The sequence below is a fragment of the Aquarana catesbeiana genome, linkage group LG11 (genome assembly GCF_042186555.1).
Source record: "Aquarana catesbeiana isolate 2022-GZ linkage group LG11, ASM4218655v1, whole genome shotgun sequence".
Classification (NCBI taxonomy): Eukaryota; Metazoa; Chordata; class Amphibia; order Anura; family Ranidae; genus Aquarana; species Aquarana catesbeiana.
The window spans coordinates 181,428,303-181,448,706 of record NC_133334.1 but is presented as its reverse complement, the minus strand read 5'-3'; the positions used below and the strand labels follow the sequence as shown (position 1 = coordinate 181,448,706).

Here is a 20,404-nt window from a genome sequence, read left to right as displayed (position 1 = left end):
CGTTGATTCTCTGAGGCCTTCAATGTCAGGCTGCAGAGAGGGTCTTCCAACTGATCCTTTCACAAGTCCTTCTTAGAAAGCTTTGGCAGACCTTCATCCCCAACTTGGGTGACATTGCAGTAGCATTTGGGGACACCAGCAGCTGAAGCTCCAATGTCTTTGGCCCTGGATCCTCCTCCAGCTTGGTATTCTGCTCCTTGACACAAGGCTCATACTCCTTCAGGTGTCAGTCGGGCCCACTCTTCCGGGGGGTCACTGGAACAATGAGGCCTTCTTGACAGAGCATCTGCATCCTTGTTCCCGACCCCTGGTCGATACTTCAGGATGAAAGTAAACCCTGATAGGGCAGCCAACCATCTGTGACCTGTGGCATCCAACTTGGCAGTGGCGAGGATGTAGGTGAGAGGATTATTGTCGGTCTTAATCACAAACTCCGCTTCATATAGATAATCCTTCAGCTTATCCACTACTGCCCACTTCAAGGCCAGAAACTTGAATTTGAGTGTGGGGTAGTTCTTCTTGGCGGGTGTCAAGCTCCAACTTACATAGGCGACAGGCCGTAGGTGACCGCCATGTTCTTGATACAGCACTCTGCTTAATCCATCTCGGCTGGCGTCAACGTGTAGTTCATATGGTTTGGTTGTATCTGCATAGGCCAGAACTGGGAAATTGTTAGACTCCATTTCAGCTGCCTAAAGGCCTCTTCACATTGGACAGTCCACTGTTCCTGAATGGACTCCCTGGGTTTTCTGGGCCCTCCAGCTGGTCTGACAGGCCTTTTCGGGTCATCATCTTCCTCCTCACCTTTCCATAGTTCATTGAATGGGCGGGCTATCTTAGCGAATCCCTCAACAAATCTTCTGTAATAGGAACAGAATCCCAGAAATGACCTGAGTTCAGTCACATTAGTGGGCTTCGGCCAGGAAGTGATGGCTTCCAGCTTCTGGGGGCCTGTGGCCACTCTGTCGGCAGACACGATGTGACCACGGTATTTGACTGAGAGTTGATAAAACTGGCACTTCTCCAGAGACAGCTTCAACCCCTTGTCATAGAGCCTTTGTGGGACCTTCTCCAGATGCTCTTCATGCTCTTCCAGGGTCTTCCTGAAGATGATGATGTCATAATGTCTAAGTACACCAACACCTCTATCAGGTTCATGTCACCCATGGTCTTCTCCATAAGCCTTTGGAAAGTGGCTGGGGCACCGGACAAACCCTGAGGCATGCGATCGAACTCAAAGAACCCCACCGGGGTGATAAAGGCAGTTTTCTCCCTATCCTCAGGATGTATGGGGATTTGATAGTCCCACTCTTTAGGTCCTGTACGCTGAACCTCTTGGCTCCTGACAGGCTCTGCAAAGTGTCTTCTATCTGTGGGGTGGTGTACTGATCGGGAATGGTCCTTCTGTTCAGTGTCCTATAGTCGATACAAAGCCTCAGTGACCCATTTTTCTTCCGTACCACCACTATTGGAGAAGCGTATGGGCTACGGGACTTTCGGATGATACCTGCTTTCTTCAATTCTGCCAATTGTTCACGCAGGCCTTCCAAGTCCCTTAAAGGAATCCGTTGGACTCTCTCTCTGAATGGCTTGTCTTCTTGCAGACGGATCCGGTGTTGAGCGCTCTTTGCACACCCCACATCGAATTCACTCTTTGAGAATGCGGCCTGCCATCTCAAAAGCTGAGCCTTGGCTCTTTCTTTCCATTTCGGGCTAGAAAGAGGAGTGTTCTTCAGATAGAACTCCTCTACCTGTATCCCATCCTTTTCTCCCCCCATCAAATCATAAGGTGAGACTGGGGTGGCCGTGTTCACTTGACCAACAACATCCGAGGCGGCATCTGCACAGGTGAGGTGGTTATGTTGCGAACACTAACTGAGACTTTCCTGTGACTTCTCTACAGCGCCTTAGTTGGAACCACTTCAGGAATTATCTCCACCCCCATATCTTCCTTCTGTCTGTCAGCCTCAAGGACGATGAAAGGGCCAGGTTGCTTCCAATTAAGCTTGACTTATGCTCTCAAGCAAACTACCTCCCCGGGCTGCAACACTTTCTCACTCCGATCCAAGCGCCAGATCTTTCCCACTCCTTCAGCTGGGGCCTTCTGTTCTTGCACCAGGTGCTGATAGGCTTGTCTCAACATGAGCTTTTACTAGCCCCTTGTGGGCGAGGGCAGACCACTGCCAAAGTGTCAAAGGTCTACAGAGGGGTCGAAAGTCAGTTTGACTGGTAGATAGTCATCGTAGGGGAAGTTCTGAGTCCCAATGCCCCATATCTATAGCTCTTTTAACTTCTGTAATGGCAGGTGTTTTAGGTGCCTGCCGTAGAAGTCTCTGTAGAGGAGAGTCACTTGAGCTCCAGTATCCAGGAGGGCCTTGGTAAAGATTCCCTCCACTTGTATGGAGGCAACCGGAGAGGGCCCCACTAGCCCACTTGGCAGGGAATTTGTGGAAAGTGGCAGACTTGGCCTGTTCGGTAGTTTGTATCCGCACTCCTTTCTTGCGGAAGCTCTGACCTGGCTTGAGTATCTGTTGGGTCTGGTGTGCACTGACTCTCTGATGCCAGGTAGCATGGCTCAAAGAAAGTGGGACATGGGGTTGCTCAGAGGCAACAAAGGGAGACCTCTGCAGGGGTCTGGACTCCCGCTGCAGTCTCCTTGCGTCGTTGGGTTTTCTGTAGCTAGCTAATGTCGGTGGGCACCCGGTTGACTCCTTCTCTGGGGCCCTCTGGAGTTTCCCTCCGGCTTTCAGTATTGTGTTTCAGCTTTCACTGGGCTTGGGCATACTTGTCGATAATGTCTGACTCCTCCGCAGTTAAAACAAATCCCTTGGTTTGCTGGCTTCTGCACCTAAGCAACCATAGAGCTTAAAGACTTCTTGGGCCTCTCTGAGACTTCATCACTGGGTAGAACAATTGGCTTGATGGTCAACAGGGCCATCATCTCTATCAGCTGTGACACTTGAGTCTTGAGAAGCTCGACCTGGGGGTCGCCATCAGCTGCACTGACCATCCTGACCCCGACAACAGATTCTGGCTTCAAACTTTTTTTTTTGTTTTCCAGCATGGCCTCCTCTTCCCGCACAATCCGGATCAGGTCTGGATACTTCAAGATGCCACCATCTTGCCGGGTTCTCAACAGGAGGGTGATGGGGTCCAAAGGCTGTGCACCCCTCAAAACTTGCTGGGCTTAGATTTCATCCACCTTCCGAGGGTCTAGACCCTTCTTCAGCAAGATCTGGTGTATAATTTTGTCCAAATGTCTCACGTATTCTGACAGCTTCTCTCCTTCATTTTGGCAAGTATGCTCCAACTGGTAAATAAGATCAGAAACTTTCTCTGTGCGCCCAAACACATCCTACAGAATGTTCAGGTAGTCCTGGGCAACACAATCTTGCTTGCTGAGCTTCAAATTGCGGATGGCTTCTGAGGCAGGCCCTTTTAAACTCTCTGTGATTCTCTATTTCTTGCGGGTCTCAGGAATGTCCCATTCATCCAAGGCTTATGTGGCCTGGTCCAGCCACTCTTCAAAGTTGTCCTCCCCTGTAGGCACTGGTAGTCTTCCAGAGAAAAACCTGAGCTTTCGATACCCAGTTGCCGAGTATGTTGGAGGGTCTCTCTGACATTTTGAAACAAAGTCTCCTAGGGCTGCAAAGAGTTCTTGTCCAATCATGGTCAGAGGTGACGGGGAGGGAACTTCTGCTTTATTTGATTCAGCTTGACTGGAGGAGGTAGGACCCTCCACTGGAACCTTCAGATGGATTACACAAAGCTCTGTCTTGTTGGCCAATTGCACACTGGCACCTTTGAAGCTTTCAGGGACTCCTTGTTTCCACTCTAGTAGTGCATAGGTGTGGGAGGTCCCACGGTCTGTTTTGAAAGCAATCACCCATGCCTTCCTGTCCGGGGATAGTGTTTTCACAGCTTGGCTGATTTGTTCCTCAGCCCAGGCCTCCCCTGGGAGTTCGATCACCACACTTGATTCTGAGCGGGTGCCTTCTTCCTCACACCACTGGATAGCAGCGGCAGGGTCCATCCTGACGCTTGTAGGGGAATTGATTGCAGAGCAACGGAAATCCCGGATGAGCCTGCATGTGTAGCAAACCCCGGAGCAGCTGCTTTTGTGTGTTCAGTCCGTTACCCTGCCTTTCAACCCCAATGAACTGTGATAAATGTGATAAATGAAATAACTCAACAAGAATACACAACACAGTTCTGTTCTTCAAGTTTACTTGGAGAAAAGTAAAGTTTAGGTTAACATTAGTCAGCCAAGATCTGTATAAGTTACAGTTTAAAGAATCCAGTCAGTAACACTATGCAACACATACAGAGTAAATAACAGCATATACAGGTTAAATGGACTCCCCAAACAAGCTTTTGATGTATGTGGAATTCTATGGCTAAAGGGGAACCCCAGGCCGGACTATGATACCTCTAATACACACAGTGAAGTAATTTCATTACCCGTGGTGTGCCGCCCTTTAAGAGCAACAGCGGTAATGTCCTATGAGCAAAGCTTTGTAATTGTTATCTACACCGGCAATGTAGGAGCTCTGTAAACAAGGGTCCCTCAATATAACAGGGTGATGAGAAGAAATGTCTAGTAACTGGTTATATAATGAGACATTCCTCTGTGTGACTCCAGATAACAGGTGTCTGTGCACATTATTTAGATGCGGTATCTTAAGGAAGGAAATAAAGGTTCCTGGGCAAAGCCCCCCTCACCAATCTTGTTCGCAATCAGCAGTCCTCCACAGAGCGATCGATCGATTCTCCTAGATGCAGGTGTGTCGCAGTGGCATTCAGTCTCTGAGCTGTTGCAACGGCCTCTTCTGAGACATACCATGCTGCTGCAGGGCGTCCTTCTCTGGCATGGACGATCTGTTCCTCTGGGCTGGAGTTGCAGACTGTGTGCCCCTTGGTAGGCCGCGGTTTCCCTCACACACAGCAGCCGAGGAGCTGCTCTCCTGAAGGGATCCAGGAAAGAAGAGAGCCTTTGCCTAGTTCCTGTGTGCTCTTTAGCCTCTCCCACATACTTCCTGCTCCCCGCAATGCAGCCTGGGATTTGCAGTCCTGCTACACACTTCAGTCAGTCAGGCTGTATTGTGCTGGACTTCCTATTCCATAGTGCTTTGCCGCTGCCTGATGATTGGCTCAGTCTTTTCTAATAGGGAGGCTTCTACACAGCAGTTCTGAGCGTCTGTGTGAAGAGAGGAAGGAGGGTGAAAAAAACCCACGCAGCTGCAGAAGAGGGTTCTCTCATGTATTTCACCAGCCTTGAGAGATACCTGCTAAACAGTAAATGGATTATTTCTTACGAGCATATGCGCTGGACTTTACTATTTTATTTTGGAGGTTTCTGCCACTATATGCACAATAGGTTATTGAAATATTTGAGTAACTTTATTGATATATAGGTATTGCATGTTATTTTGCAGTACAAAAACACAATCACAAGGTGTACGGTATAGGAGTTTATTTTATCTACATTTTTTAAATTATTTTTATTTACTTTTCATGAATTTCATGTATTCAATATATCATTGAATATAGGAGTGATAAGCATATAGTCTGTATAGGAGGTTTCCACCATTATTCACACATCAGTAAAGGAGTTACCTATAATCAGGAGGTTTCTAACACTATTTACGCATATTGGAAAAACTGAGGTAGCGCTACACTTTTTTGTATTTACTGCCTAATTTATAACAGGAAAAATATGTATGTGGCTGGGGCATTTGATTGAACAGTACAAAAATGTCTCCAGCACCTACCAGAATAAGTAAGACAAAACTTTTATCTTTTTTTACATTTTGGATAGGGTGGATAAGGTGGTTCAGGTTGACCTCCCTACACAGGTGGCGCTGTTGCATCCACCTTGCAGGGAGAGTGGAGGAGAAGAAAAAGACCTATTCCTCTTAGGCCTCCATACGTGTCATCAGGAGGGCTGCTGTCCAATTGTACACTGCCACCCGGGTGAATCCTGCACCCATCTTTGGTGAGGGCAGTGCTTACAAAAAGCCCTGCCTCACTGTAGTTGGCAAATTCTGCATGTGGTGAGGTTAAGGACAGGAACTCGCTGGTCAAAGAGAGTGAACCTAGCGCAGGGACAGGTTACAGAGGAGGAGGGACAGTATAGGGATTGCCGCCGACTATTTGCGAGACTTCTCCACTTTGAGGTTACTGCATCTGCCTGCCTTCCGTCTGTGTCAGCTGCCGACCTCCGTCTTCAGCTCTACTGCTGGAGTTCTGTCTCCTGTGTAAGTGTTGCTGCTCAGTTATTACCGTTGAAGGGACTCAGTTGTATCTGGAACTGTTATCAATACTTTACGCATTCTCAACTGCTGTGTGTGCCAAGTCTTCCCTTTGGGTGCCTAATGTCTGGGTCCTCCCCAGCTCCTCAGTCTACACACTTTTCAGGTTTGTATTGCGGTCTGTGTTCCCATTTAGGATGACTCACTCTCTCCATCTGTCCTTTTTACAATTATCAGCAAAAGTGAAAATCCCCAATTTTTAATTTTTCCCAATACAGGAATAGAGAGGAAATCTTCCAATGGGGACACTAATTCCAATGACCCTGGCGGCATTTCCTCTCATTACTGTTTTGGCTATGGAGAGGAAATGCAGGGAATCTCCACAGATGGCAAAAAAATGGCAGGGGTTCTAACCCTCCGCTTTTCTAACCAAAATAAAAAAAAAATGTTTTGCCTTTAGTTCCACTTTAATCTATCTAGTTCGACTATTAGACCTATTTATAAAAAGCTTTTTAGATTTCCATTAAATATGTAGTACACAGTTGCAAATATATGTAAAGACACACCAATTGCATTTTAGTTTGTTGTTTTGATATTTACTAAATAAGCTCACCTCTCTCACATGTTTCCCCAAGGTACCCTGTCCCCACACAGTCACAAATAAAGCGGTTCCAGCCTTCTCTGCATTGTCCTCCATTTCTGCATGGAGAATTTGTACAGTGCCGTTGAGTCTCCCGAGTACAGAAAGGGGCTACACTTGCAGTTCCTGAAGATTCAGCCAGTCGTCGGATATCTCTGCTTTTTCCATCCACAAAAAGGTCCCTTATGCAACCTACAAAACCCAAGCCAAGGGAGGCTGTCCACACCTCAGGGGGGAGTTGAAGATCTTCTCTGGGTTCTGGAAGACCTCCAAGGTACATGTCTCCTTCAAGGTCAAGAATTTCACTCTCTCCCCCAACCTGGAAGGGTGTATTTCGACTGTTAACCGAGATAGAACCTAGAAAAAAAAAAAACATTATTAGAATGAACATCAAAGAGGAACAAAACTAGAGAATGTAGTAATTCTTGGACATTTGGATTATACTGTCACCTTCAAGAGGTAAGGACACTGACAAGCACAAAAGTTAATCTGGCCCAGTATAACTCCGCCTCCAACCACCATGGCTGTGTTCTTCAATGGAAAAGATTTTACAATAAGTACAAAATCTTATTTTCCTCATTGTCCATTGAGGGACACAGGAATGATGTAATTCTTAGACATTTGGGACATCCAAAAGCAGTCCAACTGAGAGGTGGGCAACAACCACAGAAAGATGCAAAAGATGTGAGAATCTTACTACACGGAATTTCTTTATCGTACATCATGGGACACAGAGCAGGCTATAATCATTACTGGAAAAGAGTATATAGTGGTGCTATAGGGTTGTATTATAGGCACATATTAAATAAACATCATGGTACAACGAATCAGACCAAAAAATCCATGAAATAGAAGATGACAAACACATAAATATTATGACATTACAGTATAATATATCAGTCTATGAGAGGAGTCCATAAGAGAGTTTTCAGACAGCACTTGATGGCAACACCCTTAGAGCGAAGCAGTAAACTTTGTGGGTAAAAGCAGGAACAGAGGGGCATCCGACTAAGTGCAGCATTAAAAACAATAAATTTAAGTTTAATAAAAAGTTTAGATAAAGTTTAATAAAAATGACAAATGGCAACTCACAAAATAGCTGGATAATACAGGCATAATATGTATGAGTGTCCATCTTGGGGCCTCTCAAGAGTGTCCTTATGCAGTAGCAGCCGCGAGCACAAGCTGTATTGCCTGGATGAGAGCAGGAAGCATAACCAGCATAGAACTCAAGATGGCGCCAGACTGAATGTGATGTCACACGGACCGCATGCTTGACATGCTGCTGTTGGGTGGGGCGGTAACACGTTTCGAAGCAACGGCTTCTTCAGACCTGATTGGCCAGCAGACCTGTCAATCTTATATAAGGGAAAGAATACAAGGAAACAGGTGTGATTGGCTGACAAATATGTAAATTAGTTATGGGGAAGTGGATGGAAAGGATAGGCTAGAAGAATGACATAGGAATCTATCTAGTAGAACGGGACACTCATGTGTTTGTACCAGGCTATTGTTTAGATGTAGTAAACGGACACAAATAATACAATGAGATGCATTGAAAGAAGGGAATTATCTGGTCTGGCAGTAGAAATGTTATATATAAGAAGATTAAAAATATAATAATAATAATACTAAAATGAAACAAGGGTATTAACTAGTTATTGGTGGAGATCTGTATATATTCATTGGTATGGAGATTATCAGGAAGATTATAATGGCTAAAATGCAGAAAATATATATATTATATGTGTGTGTATAATGTATAAAAAAACTATATATATATATATACATATATATATATATATATATATATATATATATATATATACATATATATATATATATATATATATATATATATATATATATATATATATATATATATATATATATATATATATATATATATATATATATATATATATATAGTAGTATATAGCAGCCATTTGCTAAAATCATTTAAGTTCGTTTTTTTCCTCATTAATATACACACAGCACCCCATATTGACAGAAAAAACACAGAATTGTTTACATTTTTGATCTAATACAGCCATGAGTCTTTTTGGGAAAGATGCAACAAGTTTTTCACACCTGGATTTGGGGATCCTTTGCCATTCCTCCTTGCAGATCCTCTCCAGTTCTGTCAGGTTGGATGGTAAACGTTGGTGGACAGCCATTTTTAGGTCTCTCCAGAGATGCTCCATTGGGTTTAAGTCAGGGCTCTGGCTGGGCCATTCAAGAACAGTCACGGAGTTGTAGTGAAGCCACTTCTTCGTTATTTTAGCTGTGTGCTTAGGGTCATTGTCTTGTTGGAAGGTAAACCTTCGGCCCAGTCTGAGGTCCTGAGCACTCTGGAGAAGGTGGTTTTTGTCCAGGATATCCCTGTACTTTACCGCATTCATCTTTCCCTCGATTGAAACCAGTCGTCCTGTCCCTGCAGCTGAAAAACACCCCCACAGCATGATGCTGCCACCTCCATGCTTCACTGTTGGGACTGTATTGGACAGGTGATGAGCAGTGCCTGGTTTTCTCCACACATACCGCTTAGAATTAAGGCCAAAAAGTTCTTTCTTGGTCTCATCAGACCAAAGAATCTTATTTTTTACCATCCTGGAGTCCTTCAGGTGTTTTTTAACAAACTCCATGCGGGCTTTCATGTGTCTTGCACTGAGGAGAGGCTTCCGTCGGGCCACTCTGCCATAAAGCCCCAACTGGTGGAGGGCTGCAGTAATGGTTGACTTTCTACAACTTTCTCCCATCTCCCGACTGCATCTCTGGAGCTCAGCCACAGTGATCTTTGGGTTCTTATTTACCTCTCTCACCAAGGCTCTTCTCCCCCAATAGCTCAGTTTGGCCGGACGGCCAGCTCTAGAAAATGTTCTGGTCGTCTCAAACGTCTTCCATTTAAGGATTATGGAGGCCACTGTGCTCTTAGGAACCTTAAGTGCAGCAGAAATTTTTTTGTAACCTTGGTCAGATCTGTGCCTTGCCACAATCCTGTCTCTTAGCTCTTCAGGCAGTTCCTTTGACCTCATGAATCTCATTTGCTCTGACATGTACTATGAGCTGTAAGTTCTTATATAGACAGGTGTGTGGCTTTCCTAATCAAGTCCAATCAGTATAATCAAACACAGTTGGACTCAAATGACGGTGTAGAACCATCTCAATGATGATCAGAAGAAATGGACAGCACCTGAGTTAAATATATGAGTGTCACAGCAAAGGGTCTGAATACTTAGGACCATGTAATATTTCAGTTTTTCTTTTTTAATAAATCTGCAAAAATGTCAACAATTCTGTGTTTTTCTGTCAATATAGGGTGCTGTGTGTACATTAATGAGGGGAAAAAATGAAGTTAAATGATTTTATCAAATGGCTGCAATATAACAAAGAGTGAAACATTTAAGGGGGTCTGAATACTTTCCGTCCCCACAGTATACATATATATTTTATATATATATTTTTTTTGTATTTTTTTTTTCTGTATTTTGATAATCTCCATACCAAATAATATGTACAGAACTCCACCAATAATTAGCTAATGCCCTTGTTTCATTTTAGTATTATTATTATTTTTAATCTTCTAATATATAACATTTCTACTGCCGGACCAGATAATTCACTTCTTACAATGCATCTCATTGTATTATTTGTAGTAGTATATTACGTCTTAGTAATAGCCTCGTACAAACACATGAGGGTCCCCTTCTACTAGATAGATTCCTAGGTCATTCTTCCAGCCCGTCCTTTCTATCCACTTCCCTATAATTAATTTTTCATATTCGTCAGCCAATCACGCTTGTTTCCTTGTATTCTTTCCCTTATATAAGATTGACAGGTCTGCTGGTCAATCAGGTCTGAAAAAGAAGCCGTTGCTTCGAAACGCGTTACCGCCCACCCCACGTCAGCACGTCATGCACGCCCTCCGTGTGACATCACATCCAGTCCAGGGCCATCTTGCGTTCAGTGCTCGTTACGGCTGCATCCTGCTTCCACCCAGGCAATACAGCTTGTGGCTGCTACGGCACTCAGGACACTCTGGAGAGGCCCCAAGACGGACACTCATACATATTATGCCTGTATTATCCAGATACTTTGTGAGTTGACATTTGTCATTTTTATTAAACCATTGATTTTAATACTGCACTTAGTCCGGCGCCCCTCTGTTCCTGCTATAATCATTACTACCTGGGTTATGCTCAACACAAAGGTGAATGGACACTGGCAGACTAAACAGACAGGCAGTCCTCCTCCCCTAAATAACCTCTTCTACTCAGGAAGCTCCTCAGTTTTTTGCCAGTGTCTTAAAGGTGATGGTCACTGAATTACAACTCTCTGTATTGTGTTACTACTGAAGATTCTCAAGTGATTCCAGCAGGGATCAGGAGATTGGTTGGCTAGAACCATTCCTACACCTACTATGCAAAGATGGATGGTACCCAGGACTCATCACGATGGACAAAGATATTTGTGGGGATTGTCTGTGATGTGGCCATTGATGATACAGAACCCTGTGCAGTTTGGTAGGGTGCTGTACAGGTCCAGGGTAGTGGACCCTGGTGTGTGGGGGGCTGAGACCCTGAAGGTCCCATGTGACAGAGTCCACCATGATGGGTTGAAGATTGGATCAGATCAGCCCTGGACCACGCTGGCTCCAATTTTGACTTCTGAATGAGAATCCAGCCCAGACTGTCCAGCATTTGACTCATGAGAGACACATTTTTCCTCAACTATCTCTCAGTAACATAAAGATAAGCATCCTTGATGTCTGTTGATATGAGAAAATCCCCCTGCTGGAGCAAGGCCACCATTGAACACATCGATTCAATGAGAGAAGGACTTTAAGAAACTTGTTTAGATTCTTGAGGTCCAGGATCAACCACACATCGCTGTTTGGCTTTGGGACCGTGAAAAGATTGGAGTAGAAGCCAAGAAATCTTTCAGTCACCAGAACTGACTAGATCACCGCCTGCACAAAAATTTTATTACGTGCCTGAAATAGGGAAGCTCTTTTTTGCAGATCCACAGGTACATTCAATCTCATAAACCGTGGAGGAGAAAAAACTCCTTTGCCCTTCACTCTGGGCTTTCCCCCCAGATCTGATTGCCTGGGAACCCTGCAAAGACTGTCCAGAAGAGAGGGAATTGGCCACTGAAGCAGCTGACCCTCTGTAAACTGGACACTTGCGCTTTTTCTTGAGTGGCAAGAGGGAGCTCTTTCCACCAGAGTTCTTTTGGATGTACAGTATTTATCCAAATCAGGCATTCCCCTAGCAAGGGAAAAAATGCATGCAGCTGTTTACAGGGCAGTTCCGTGGATTGGCTTTTCAACCAAAGAACCCTCTGCATGTCAACAAACATCAGAGCAAAACGAGAAATCTGCTGGATGGAGTCCTTCAGGGCATTTACCCATTTCTTCCTCCATGTGAGACAGGTAATTGTTTTTATCAGTGGTTTAATGTGATCCTTATGGTAGGGATGAGCCGAACCCCCCCCCGGTTCGGTTTGCATCAAAACATGCGAACAGGCAAAAAATTTGTTCGAACACGCGAACACCGTTAAAGTCTATGGGACACGAACATGAATAATCAAAAGTGCTAATTTTAAAGGCTTATATGCAAGTTATTGTCATAAAAAAGTGTTTGGGGACCTGGGTCCTGCCCCAGGGGACATGTATCAATGCAAAAAGAAGTTTTAAAAATGTCTGTTTTTTCAGGAGCAGTGATTTTAATAATGCTTAAAGTGAAACAATAAAAGTGTAATATTCCTTTAAATTTTGTACCTGGGGGGTGTCTATAGTATGGCTGTAAAGGGTACACTTTCTCCCTTGTTTCCCGTGTTTAGAACAGTCTGACAGCAAAATGACATTATATAATGAATTGTCGGTCCGACAATACACATAAAAGTTCATTGATAAAAATGGTATGGGATTTCCCCACAGGGGAACCCTGAACCAACCCCACACCAAGATTTAAAAAAAAATTGAGTGGGATCCCCCCAAAAATCCATACCAGACCCTTATCCGAGCACGTAACCTGGCAGGCCACAGGAAAAGAGGGGGGGGGGACGAGAGAGCACCCCCCCTCCTGAACCGTACCAGGCCACATGCCCTCAACATTGGGAGGGTGCTTTGAGGTAGCCCCCCAAAGCACCTTGTCCCCATGTTGATGGGGAGAAGGGCCTCATCCCCACAACCCTTGCCCGATGGTTATGGAGGTCTGCGGGCGGGGGCTTATCAGAATCTAGAGGCCCCCCTTTTCCTGCGGTCTGCCAGGTTGCGTGCTCGGATAAGGACCTGGTATGGATTTTGGGGGGCCCCTATGCCATTTTTTTAAAATTTTGGCGCAAGGTTCCCCTTAAAATCCAAGCCAGAACTAAAGAGCCTGGTATGGATTTTAGGGGGGACCCCACGCCATTTTTTTTTCATTTTGGTGCGGGGCTCCCCTTAATACCCATACCAGACCATTGACGATCTCGCAGTGCATTATGGGCAATTTCCCACGAATGCCCCATAATGTTCTAAATTTGGCAAATGGGCGAACTTACATTCGACTTGAACATTGGGCTCATCCCTTCCTAGTAGAGACATACCCAAAAAGAATTGCAGCTGCAACTGCAGAGTAGGGATGAGCCGAACACCCCCCGGTTTGGTTCGCACCAGAACCTGCGAACGGACCGAAAGTTCGCACGAACGTTAGAACCCCATTGACGTCTATGGGACTCGAACGTTCGAAATCAAAAGTGCTCATTTTAAAGGCTAATTTGCATGGTATTGTCCTAAAAAGGGTTTGGGGACCCGGGTCCTACCCCAGGGGACATGTATCAATGCAAAAAAACTTTTAAAAACGGCCGTTTTTTCGGGAGCAGTGATTGTAATGATGCTTAAAGTAAAAAAAAAAAAAAAGTGAAATATTCCTTTAAATATCGTACCTGAGGGGTGTCTATAGTATGCCTGTAAAGTGACGCGTGTTTCCCGTGTTTAGAACAGTCCCTGCACCAAATGTCATTTTTAAAGGAAAAAATCTCATTTAAAACTGCTTGCGGGTTTAATGTAATGTCGGGTCCTGGCAATATGGATGAAAATCAGTGAGACAAACGGCATGGGTACCCCCCAGTCCATTACCAGGCCCTTTGGGTCTTGTATGGATATTAAGGGGAACCCCGCACCCAAATTAAAATAAGGAAAGGTGTGGGGCCACCAGGCCCTATATACTCTGAACAGCAGTATACAGGCTGTAGGTTTGTTGTTAAGTAGAATCTCTTTGTAATTTTGAACGGGTACATTTTTAACGTGTTTAGCTCCAGCCAAAAAATCTTTTTTAAGCTTTTTGGAAAACATAGGGAAGGGTTATCACCCCTGTGACATTTGTTTTGCTGTCTTTCCTCCTCTTCAGAAGATTTCACCTCACTTTTTGTCCCAATGGATTGGAAAGCATCAGTGGAAAGGAGAAATGTTTTTCCCATATTAACTCTTACAGGAGAGAATTTCCCTTCCTAGGGGTAGATTTCACTTCCTGTTGTCTCCTTCCGTTTGCAAGTAGGAGTCGTTTGTAAGTTAGTTGTTTGAAAGTAGGGTCCTGCCCTATATACTCAGCAGAAATTTGGGCTTTAGGTGTTGCTGTGGCCACAACACTGTAAGCCCTCACAGGGCTCTGCTGTGAAATATTAGATCAAGAATTGTAATTACATGCCCCTGTTGAACAGGAGCTGAAAAATTAGGCCTTAGGCACTGGTGCTGGTGCCACAACACTGCAACCCCTCACAGACACTCTAGTTGGAATGCAGGAACGAGCCCTGCTGCAAAGTATTGCATCAAAAATTGTAATTACACGCCCCTGTTAAACAAGGGCTGAAAAATTGGGCCTTAGGCACTGGTGCTGGTGCCACAACACTGCAACCCCTCACAGACACTCTAGTTGGAATGCAGGAATGAGCCCTGCTGCAAAGTATTACATCAAAAATCGTAATTACACGCCCCTGTTAAACAGGGGCTGAAAAATTGTGCCTTAGGCACTGGTGGTGGCACCCAGAACCAAAAATGTTCTTACAAGCTATCAGTGTGATGATTGAGGAGGAAGAGGATAATTACTCAGGGATAGTCACTCAGCATCAGCATAGGCAGTCTTTGAAGGAATCTGAGATTTCAAAAAAAATTATTCGGTTACATCAGCATCAGGTGCTTGGTAGCTGGTGGTGATCCAAGACTCATTCATTTTTATGAAGGTCAGTCGATCGACCGAGTCAGTGGACAGACGCACCCTGTGATCGGTTACCACGCCTCCAGCAGCACTGAATGTGCGTTCCGAAAGAACGCTGGATGCAGGACAGGCCAGTAGCTCAATTGCATACTGTGCAAGCTCTGGCCAGTGATCCATCCTCAAGACCCAGTAACCCAGAGGATTTTCGGTGGGAAAGGTGTCCAAGTCTGATCTTGCCCCTAGGTATTCCTGCACCATGTAAAACAGACGCTGGCGATGGTTGCTGGAACCGATCATACCTTGGGGCTGCGGACCAAAAAATTGTCTGAACGCATCGGTCAGACGGCCACCTTCTCCACCGCTCCTTCTTTAACTGACCGAAGCCTCAGCAACACGTTGTCCAGAAACAGGAGTTTGTAACCTCCCAGTCTCTGGGAACGCGTTGCACAGACCTTTCTGCAAGGCCTCCCGAAGATGTTTCATCCTCTGCTCCCTCTGCGATGGCAAGATAAGGTCCGCAACCTTACCCTTGTAACGTGGATCAAGGAGGGTTGGCAGCCAGTATTGGTCCTTCTCCTTGATACCACGAATACGAGGATCCTTACGCAGGCTTTGCAGGATCAGGGAGGCCATGCAGCATAGGTTTGCTGAGGCATTCGGTCCGGAGTCCTCTGGGTCACTAAGGACGACATGGTCCGCAGCCACCTCCTCCCAGCCACGTACAAGTCCATGTGTTTCTTGGGACTGATCCCTTAAAGACTGCTGCTGATGCTGAGTGCCAGGCTCCACCTCCATACTGACACAATCTTCCTCCTCCTCCTCCTCCTCTTCCTCCTCGTCCTTTTCCTGTGTGATCGGCGGGCACGCAGGAACACTGTCTGGATAAAGGGGGCCTTGAGAGCTAAGGAAGTCCTCCTCTTCCTGCCTCTGTTCTGCCTCAAGTGCCCTGTCCATTATTCCACGCAGCGTGTGCTCCAACAGGTGGACAAGGGGGACAGTGTCACTGATGCATGCACTGTCACTGCTCACCCTCCTCGTGGCCTCCTCAAATGGTGACAGGACAGTGCATGCATCCCTGATCATGGCCCACTGGCGTGGGGAAAAAAAACCAAGCTCCCCTGACCCTGTCCTGGTGCCATAGTCGCACAGGTACTCATTGATGGCCCTCTGCTGCGTGTGCAGCCGCTGCAGCATGGCCAACGTTGAGTTCCACCTGGTGGGCATGTCACAGATTAGGCGGTTCTTGGGCAGGTTAAACTCCTTTTGGAGGTCCATCAGCCGAGCACTGGCATTATATGACCGGCGGAAATGCACACAGACTTTCCTGGCCTGCCTCAGGACATGCTGTAAGCCCGGGTACCTGCCCAAGAACCGCTGCACCACCAAGTTAAGGACGTGAGCCAAACAGGGCACATGGGTCATTTGTCCCTGTCGGAGGGCAGAGAGGAGGTTGGTGCCATTGTCGCAAACCACCATTCCTGCCTTAAGTTGGCGTGGCGTCAACCACCTCTGAACCTGCCCCTGCAGAGCTGACAGAACCTCTGCCCCAGTGTGGCTCCTGTCCCCCAAGCACACCAGCTCAAGCACCGCATGGCATCTTTTGGCCTGCGTACTTGCGTAGCCCCTTGAACGACTACGGAGCACCGCTGGTTCTGAGGAAGAGGCCATGGAGGAAGAAGAAGAGGAGGGGGTGGAGGAGAGAGGTGTGTCACAATCATTAGCATTTTGGAGGCGTGGTGGCGGAACAACCTCCAACACTACTGCACCTTGTCCTGCATCCTTCCCAGCTGCCAGCAGAGTCACCCAATGCGCCGTGAAACTTAGGTAACGTCCCTGTCCATGCCTGCTGGACCATGAGTCAGCGGTAATATGCACCTTACCGCTGACCGCCCTGTCCAGCGAGGCATGGACATTGCCTTCCACATGCTGGTAGAGAGCCGGAATTGCCTTCCGTGAGAAAAAGTGGCGTTTGGGTACCTGCCACTGAGGAACCGCACATTCCACAAACTCACGGAAGGGGGCAGAGTCTACCAACTGAAAAGGCAGCAGTTGAAGTGCTAGCAATTTTGCCAAGCTAGCATTCAACCGTTGGGCATGTGGATGGCTGGGAGCAAACTTCTTTCGGCGGTGCAGCAGCTGGGGCAGGGAAATTTGCCTGGTACAATCTGACGTCGGTGTACCAAAATCAGATTGCCCACAAGTACGTGGCTGTGACACACCTAATTCTACACCTTCATTCCTCTCAGTGCAGGTCTCAGAGAGGACTGAAGGTCTAGTGGGGTTGGGAATCTCAGCTGATGAGGAGCAAGCAGAGGTCCTCTTTGTTCTTTGGTGTGGGTCTTTTAGATACGCTTGCCAACGAACTGCATGGCAGGTCAACATATGTCTGGTCAAGCATGTGGTACCCAAGCGGGAGATGTTTTGGCCACACGAGATACGCTTGAGACATATGTTGCAAATAGCAGCGGTGCAATCTGATGCACTCGTCTCAAAAAAGGCCCACACCAAAGAACTTTTTGAATAACGCGCAGAGACTGCAGCACCCTGCACATGTGGAGCTTTGGGGTGTGATGCAGTCAATGTGCTGCCCTTAGGCTGGCCCCTGGAGGGCATCCTGCCTCGTTGCCTGCTCCTCCTCCTCCTCCTCCTCCTCCTCTCTCCTATCAGGCACCCACGTTGAGTCAGTGACCTCATCATCCCCTCCCTCCTCATCACTGGAGCAAACCTGGCAGTATGCTGCAGCAGGGGGAGCATGACTGCCAGATTGATGTCCTTCTTGGGCACCCCCTCTGTCCGTGCTCGTGTTACTGCCTTCATCGAGCTCAGTATCATCATCAGAGCCTTCCAAACGCTGGGCATCCTCCTGGAGCATGTACCCAACACTGTGGTCAAACAGTTCGAGGGACTCCTCAGGAGGACATGGTGGGGCTAGGGAAGGAGTCACTGATGACATTGAGCCAAGGGAAGAGGCCGCTGCTTTGCCAGACAAAGTACCCTGGGCATGGGTGAGAGAGGATGAGGAGGATGAGGACGGCTTGGTCATCCACTCGACCAAGTCTTCCGCATGTTGCGGCTCAACATGGCCAGCTGCCGAAAAAAAGGCCAAGCGTGTCCCATGGCCACGTGCTGATGAGGATGCACCGTCTCCACGACCAGCACTAGACACAGAGCCTGCTTGCCCTCTCTTATTGGCTTGTGACTGTCTGCCTCTCCTTCTTGGCCTTTCAGACATACTAATGGCCTGTAGCTGCACTAAGCTGGGATATATATATATATATATATATATATATATATATATATATATATATATATGTACTGATACTGCAGCTAGCAAAATCAACTGCCTGCCTGTAGTATGAGAACACCACCAACCTTCTACAGGTAGCTTTAGCTGAACACTGTGAGGTGGACGCACCCCACTAACTTGTAGGTTTAGCTGAACACTGTGAGCAGGGCGCACCCCACTAACTTGTAGGTTTAGCAGAACACTGTGAGCAGGATGCACTGCACTAACTGTAAATAGTCTAGCTGCCTGACTGTGGTACTAATAGGATCAAAAGAACACCAGCAATTTTCTTTAAAATACTGTAACAAGACAAGCCTGCCTGTCAGTAAGAAGATAACAGGAACGGATCTAGCTGAACACTGTGAGCAGGACGCACCCCACTAGCTTGTAGGTTTAGCTGAACACTGTGAGGTGGACGCACCCCACTAACTTGTAGGTTTAGCTGAACACTGTGAGCAGGACGCACCCCACTAACTTGTAGGTTTAGCAGAACACTGTGAGCAGGACGCACTGCACTAACTGTAAATAGTCTAGCTGCCTGACTGTGGTACTAATAGGATCAAAAGAACACCAGCAATTTTCTTCAGGTAGCTGTATTTACTGTAACAAGACAAGCCTGCCTGTCAGTAAGAAGATAACAGGAACGGATCTAGCTGAACACTGTGAGCAGGACGCACCCCACTAGCTTGTAGGTTTAGCTGAACACTGTGAGGTGGACGCAACCCACTAACTTGTAGGTTTAGCTGAACACTGTGAGCAGGACGCACCCCACTAACTTGTAGGTTTAGCAGAACACTGTGAGCAGGACGCACTGCACTAACTGTAAATAGTCTAGCTGCCTGACTGTGGTACTAATAGGATCAAAAGAACACCAGCAATTTTCTTCAGGTAGCTGTATTTACTGTAACAAGACAAGCCTGCCTGTCAGTAAGAAGATAACAGGAACGGATCTAGCTGAACACTGTGAGCAGGACGCACCCCACTAGCTTGTAGGTTTAGCTGAACACTGTGAGGTGGACGCACCCCACTAACTTGTAGGTTTAGCTGAACACTGTGAGCAGGACGCACCCCACTAACTTGTAGGTTTAGCAGAACACTGTGAGCAGGACGCACTGCACTAACTGTAAATAGTCTAGCTGCCTGACTGTGGTACTAATAGGATCAAAAGAACACCAGTAATTTTCTTTAAAATACTGTAACAAGACAAGCCTGCCTGTCAGTAAGAAGATAACAGGAACGGATCTAGCTGAACACTGTGAGCAGGACGCACTGCACTAAATGTAAATAGTCTAGCTGCCTGACTGTGGTACTAATAGGATCAAAAGAACACCAGTAATTTTCTTCAAAATACTGTAACAAGACAAGCCTGCCTGTCAGTAGGAATATAACAGGAACGGATCTAGCTGAACACTGTGAGCAGGACGCACTGCACTAAATGTAAATAGTCTAGAAGATAACAGGAACGGATCTAGCTAAACTGAATACAGTGTATATATATATATATATGCAACACCTGGGATGCATATATATACACAATACACTTTAAGTGCAGCTAACTGACTGACTGTCCTGCCTAATCTAGCTAACTCAAATGAAATGACACTGTCTCTCTCTCTCTCTAAGCACACCGGAACACACTGCACAGGGCCGCCGTGCAGGCGGCCTTATATAGTGTGGGGCGTGTACTAAATCCCCTGAGCCATAATTGGCCAAAGCCTCCTTGGCTTTGGCCAATTATGGCTCTCTGTTAAGGCGGCGCTGTGATTGGCCAAGCATGCGGGTCATAGTGCATGCTTGGCCAATCATCAGCAAGCAATGCACTGCAATGCCGCAGTGAATTATGGGCCGTGACGCGCCACACGAATTTGGCGCGAACGGCCCATATCATTCGCAATTCGGCGAACGATCGAACAGCCGATGTTCGAGTCGAACATGGGTTCGACTCGAACACGAAGCTCATCCCTACTGCAGAGAAAGGTGGTTCTACCAAGTATTGACTCAGGGGGTCTGAATACAAATGCATGCCACT

General features: G+C 46.4%; 1 protein-coding gene across 28 annotated transcripts in view; it reads right to left on the bottom strand.

The window, feature by feature from the left end:
* The window catches only part of NRXN2 (neurexin 2), a 3,426,600-nt gene that overhangs the window by 1,504,109 nt on the left and 1,902,087 nt on the right, over nt 1–20,404 (bottom strand). For all 28 annotated transcript variants that reach the window (XM_073605072.1, XM_073605074.1, XM_073605073.1 and 25 more), the window contains one exon: nt 6,865–7,248. In XM_073605072.1, the coding sequence (XP_073461173.1) occupies nt 6,865–7,248 (384 nt within the window). The remainder of the gene's footprint in view (nt 1–6,864; nt 7,249–20,404) is intronic.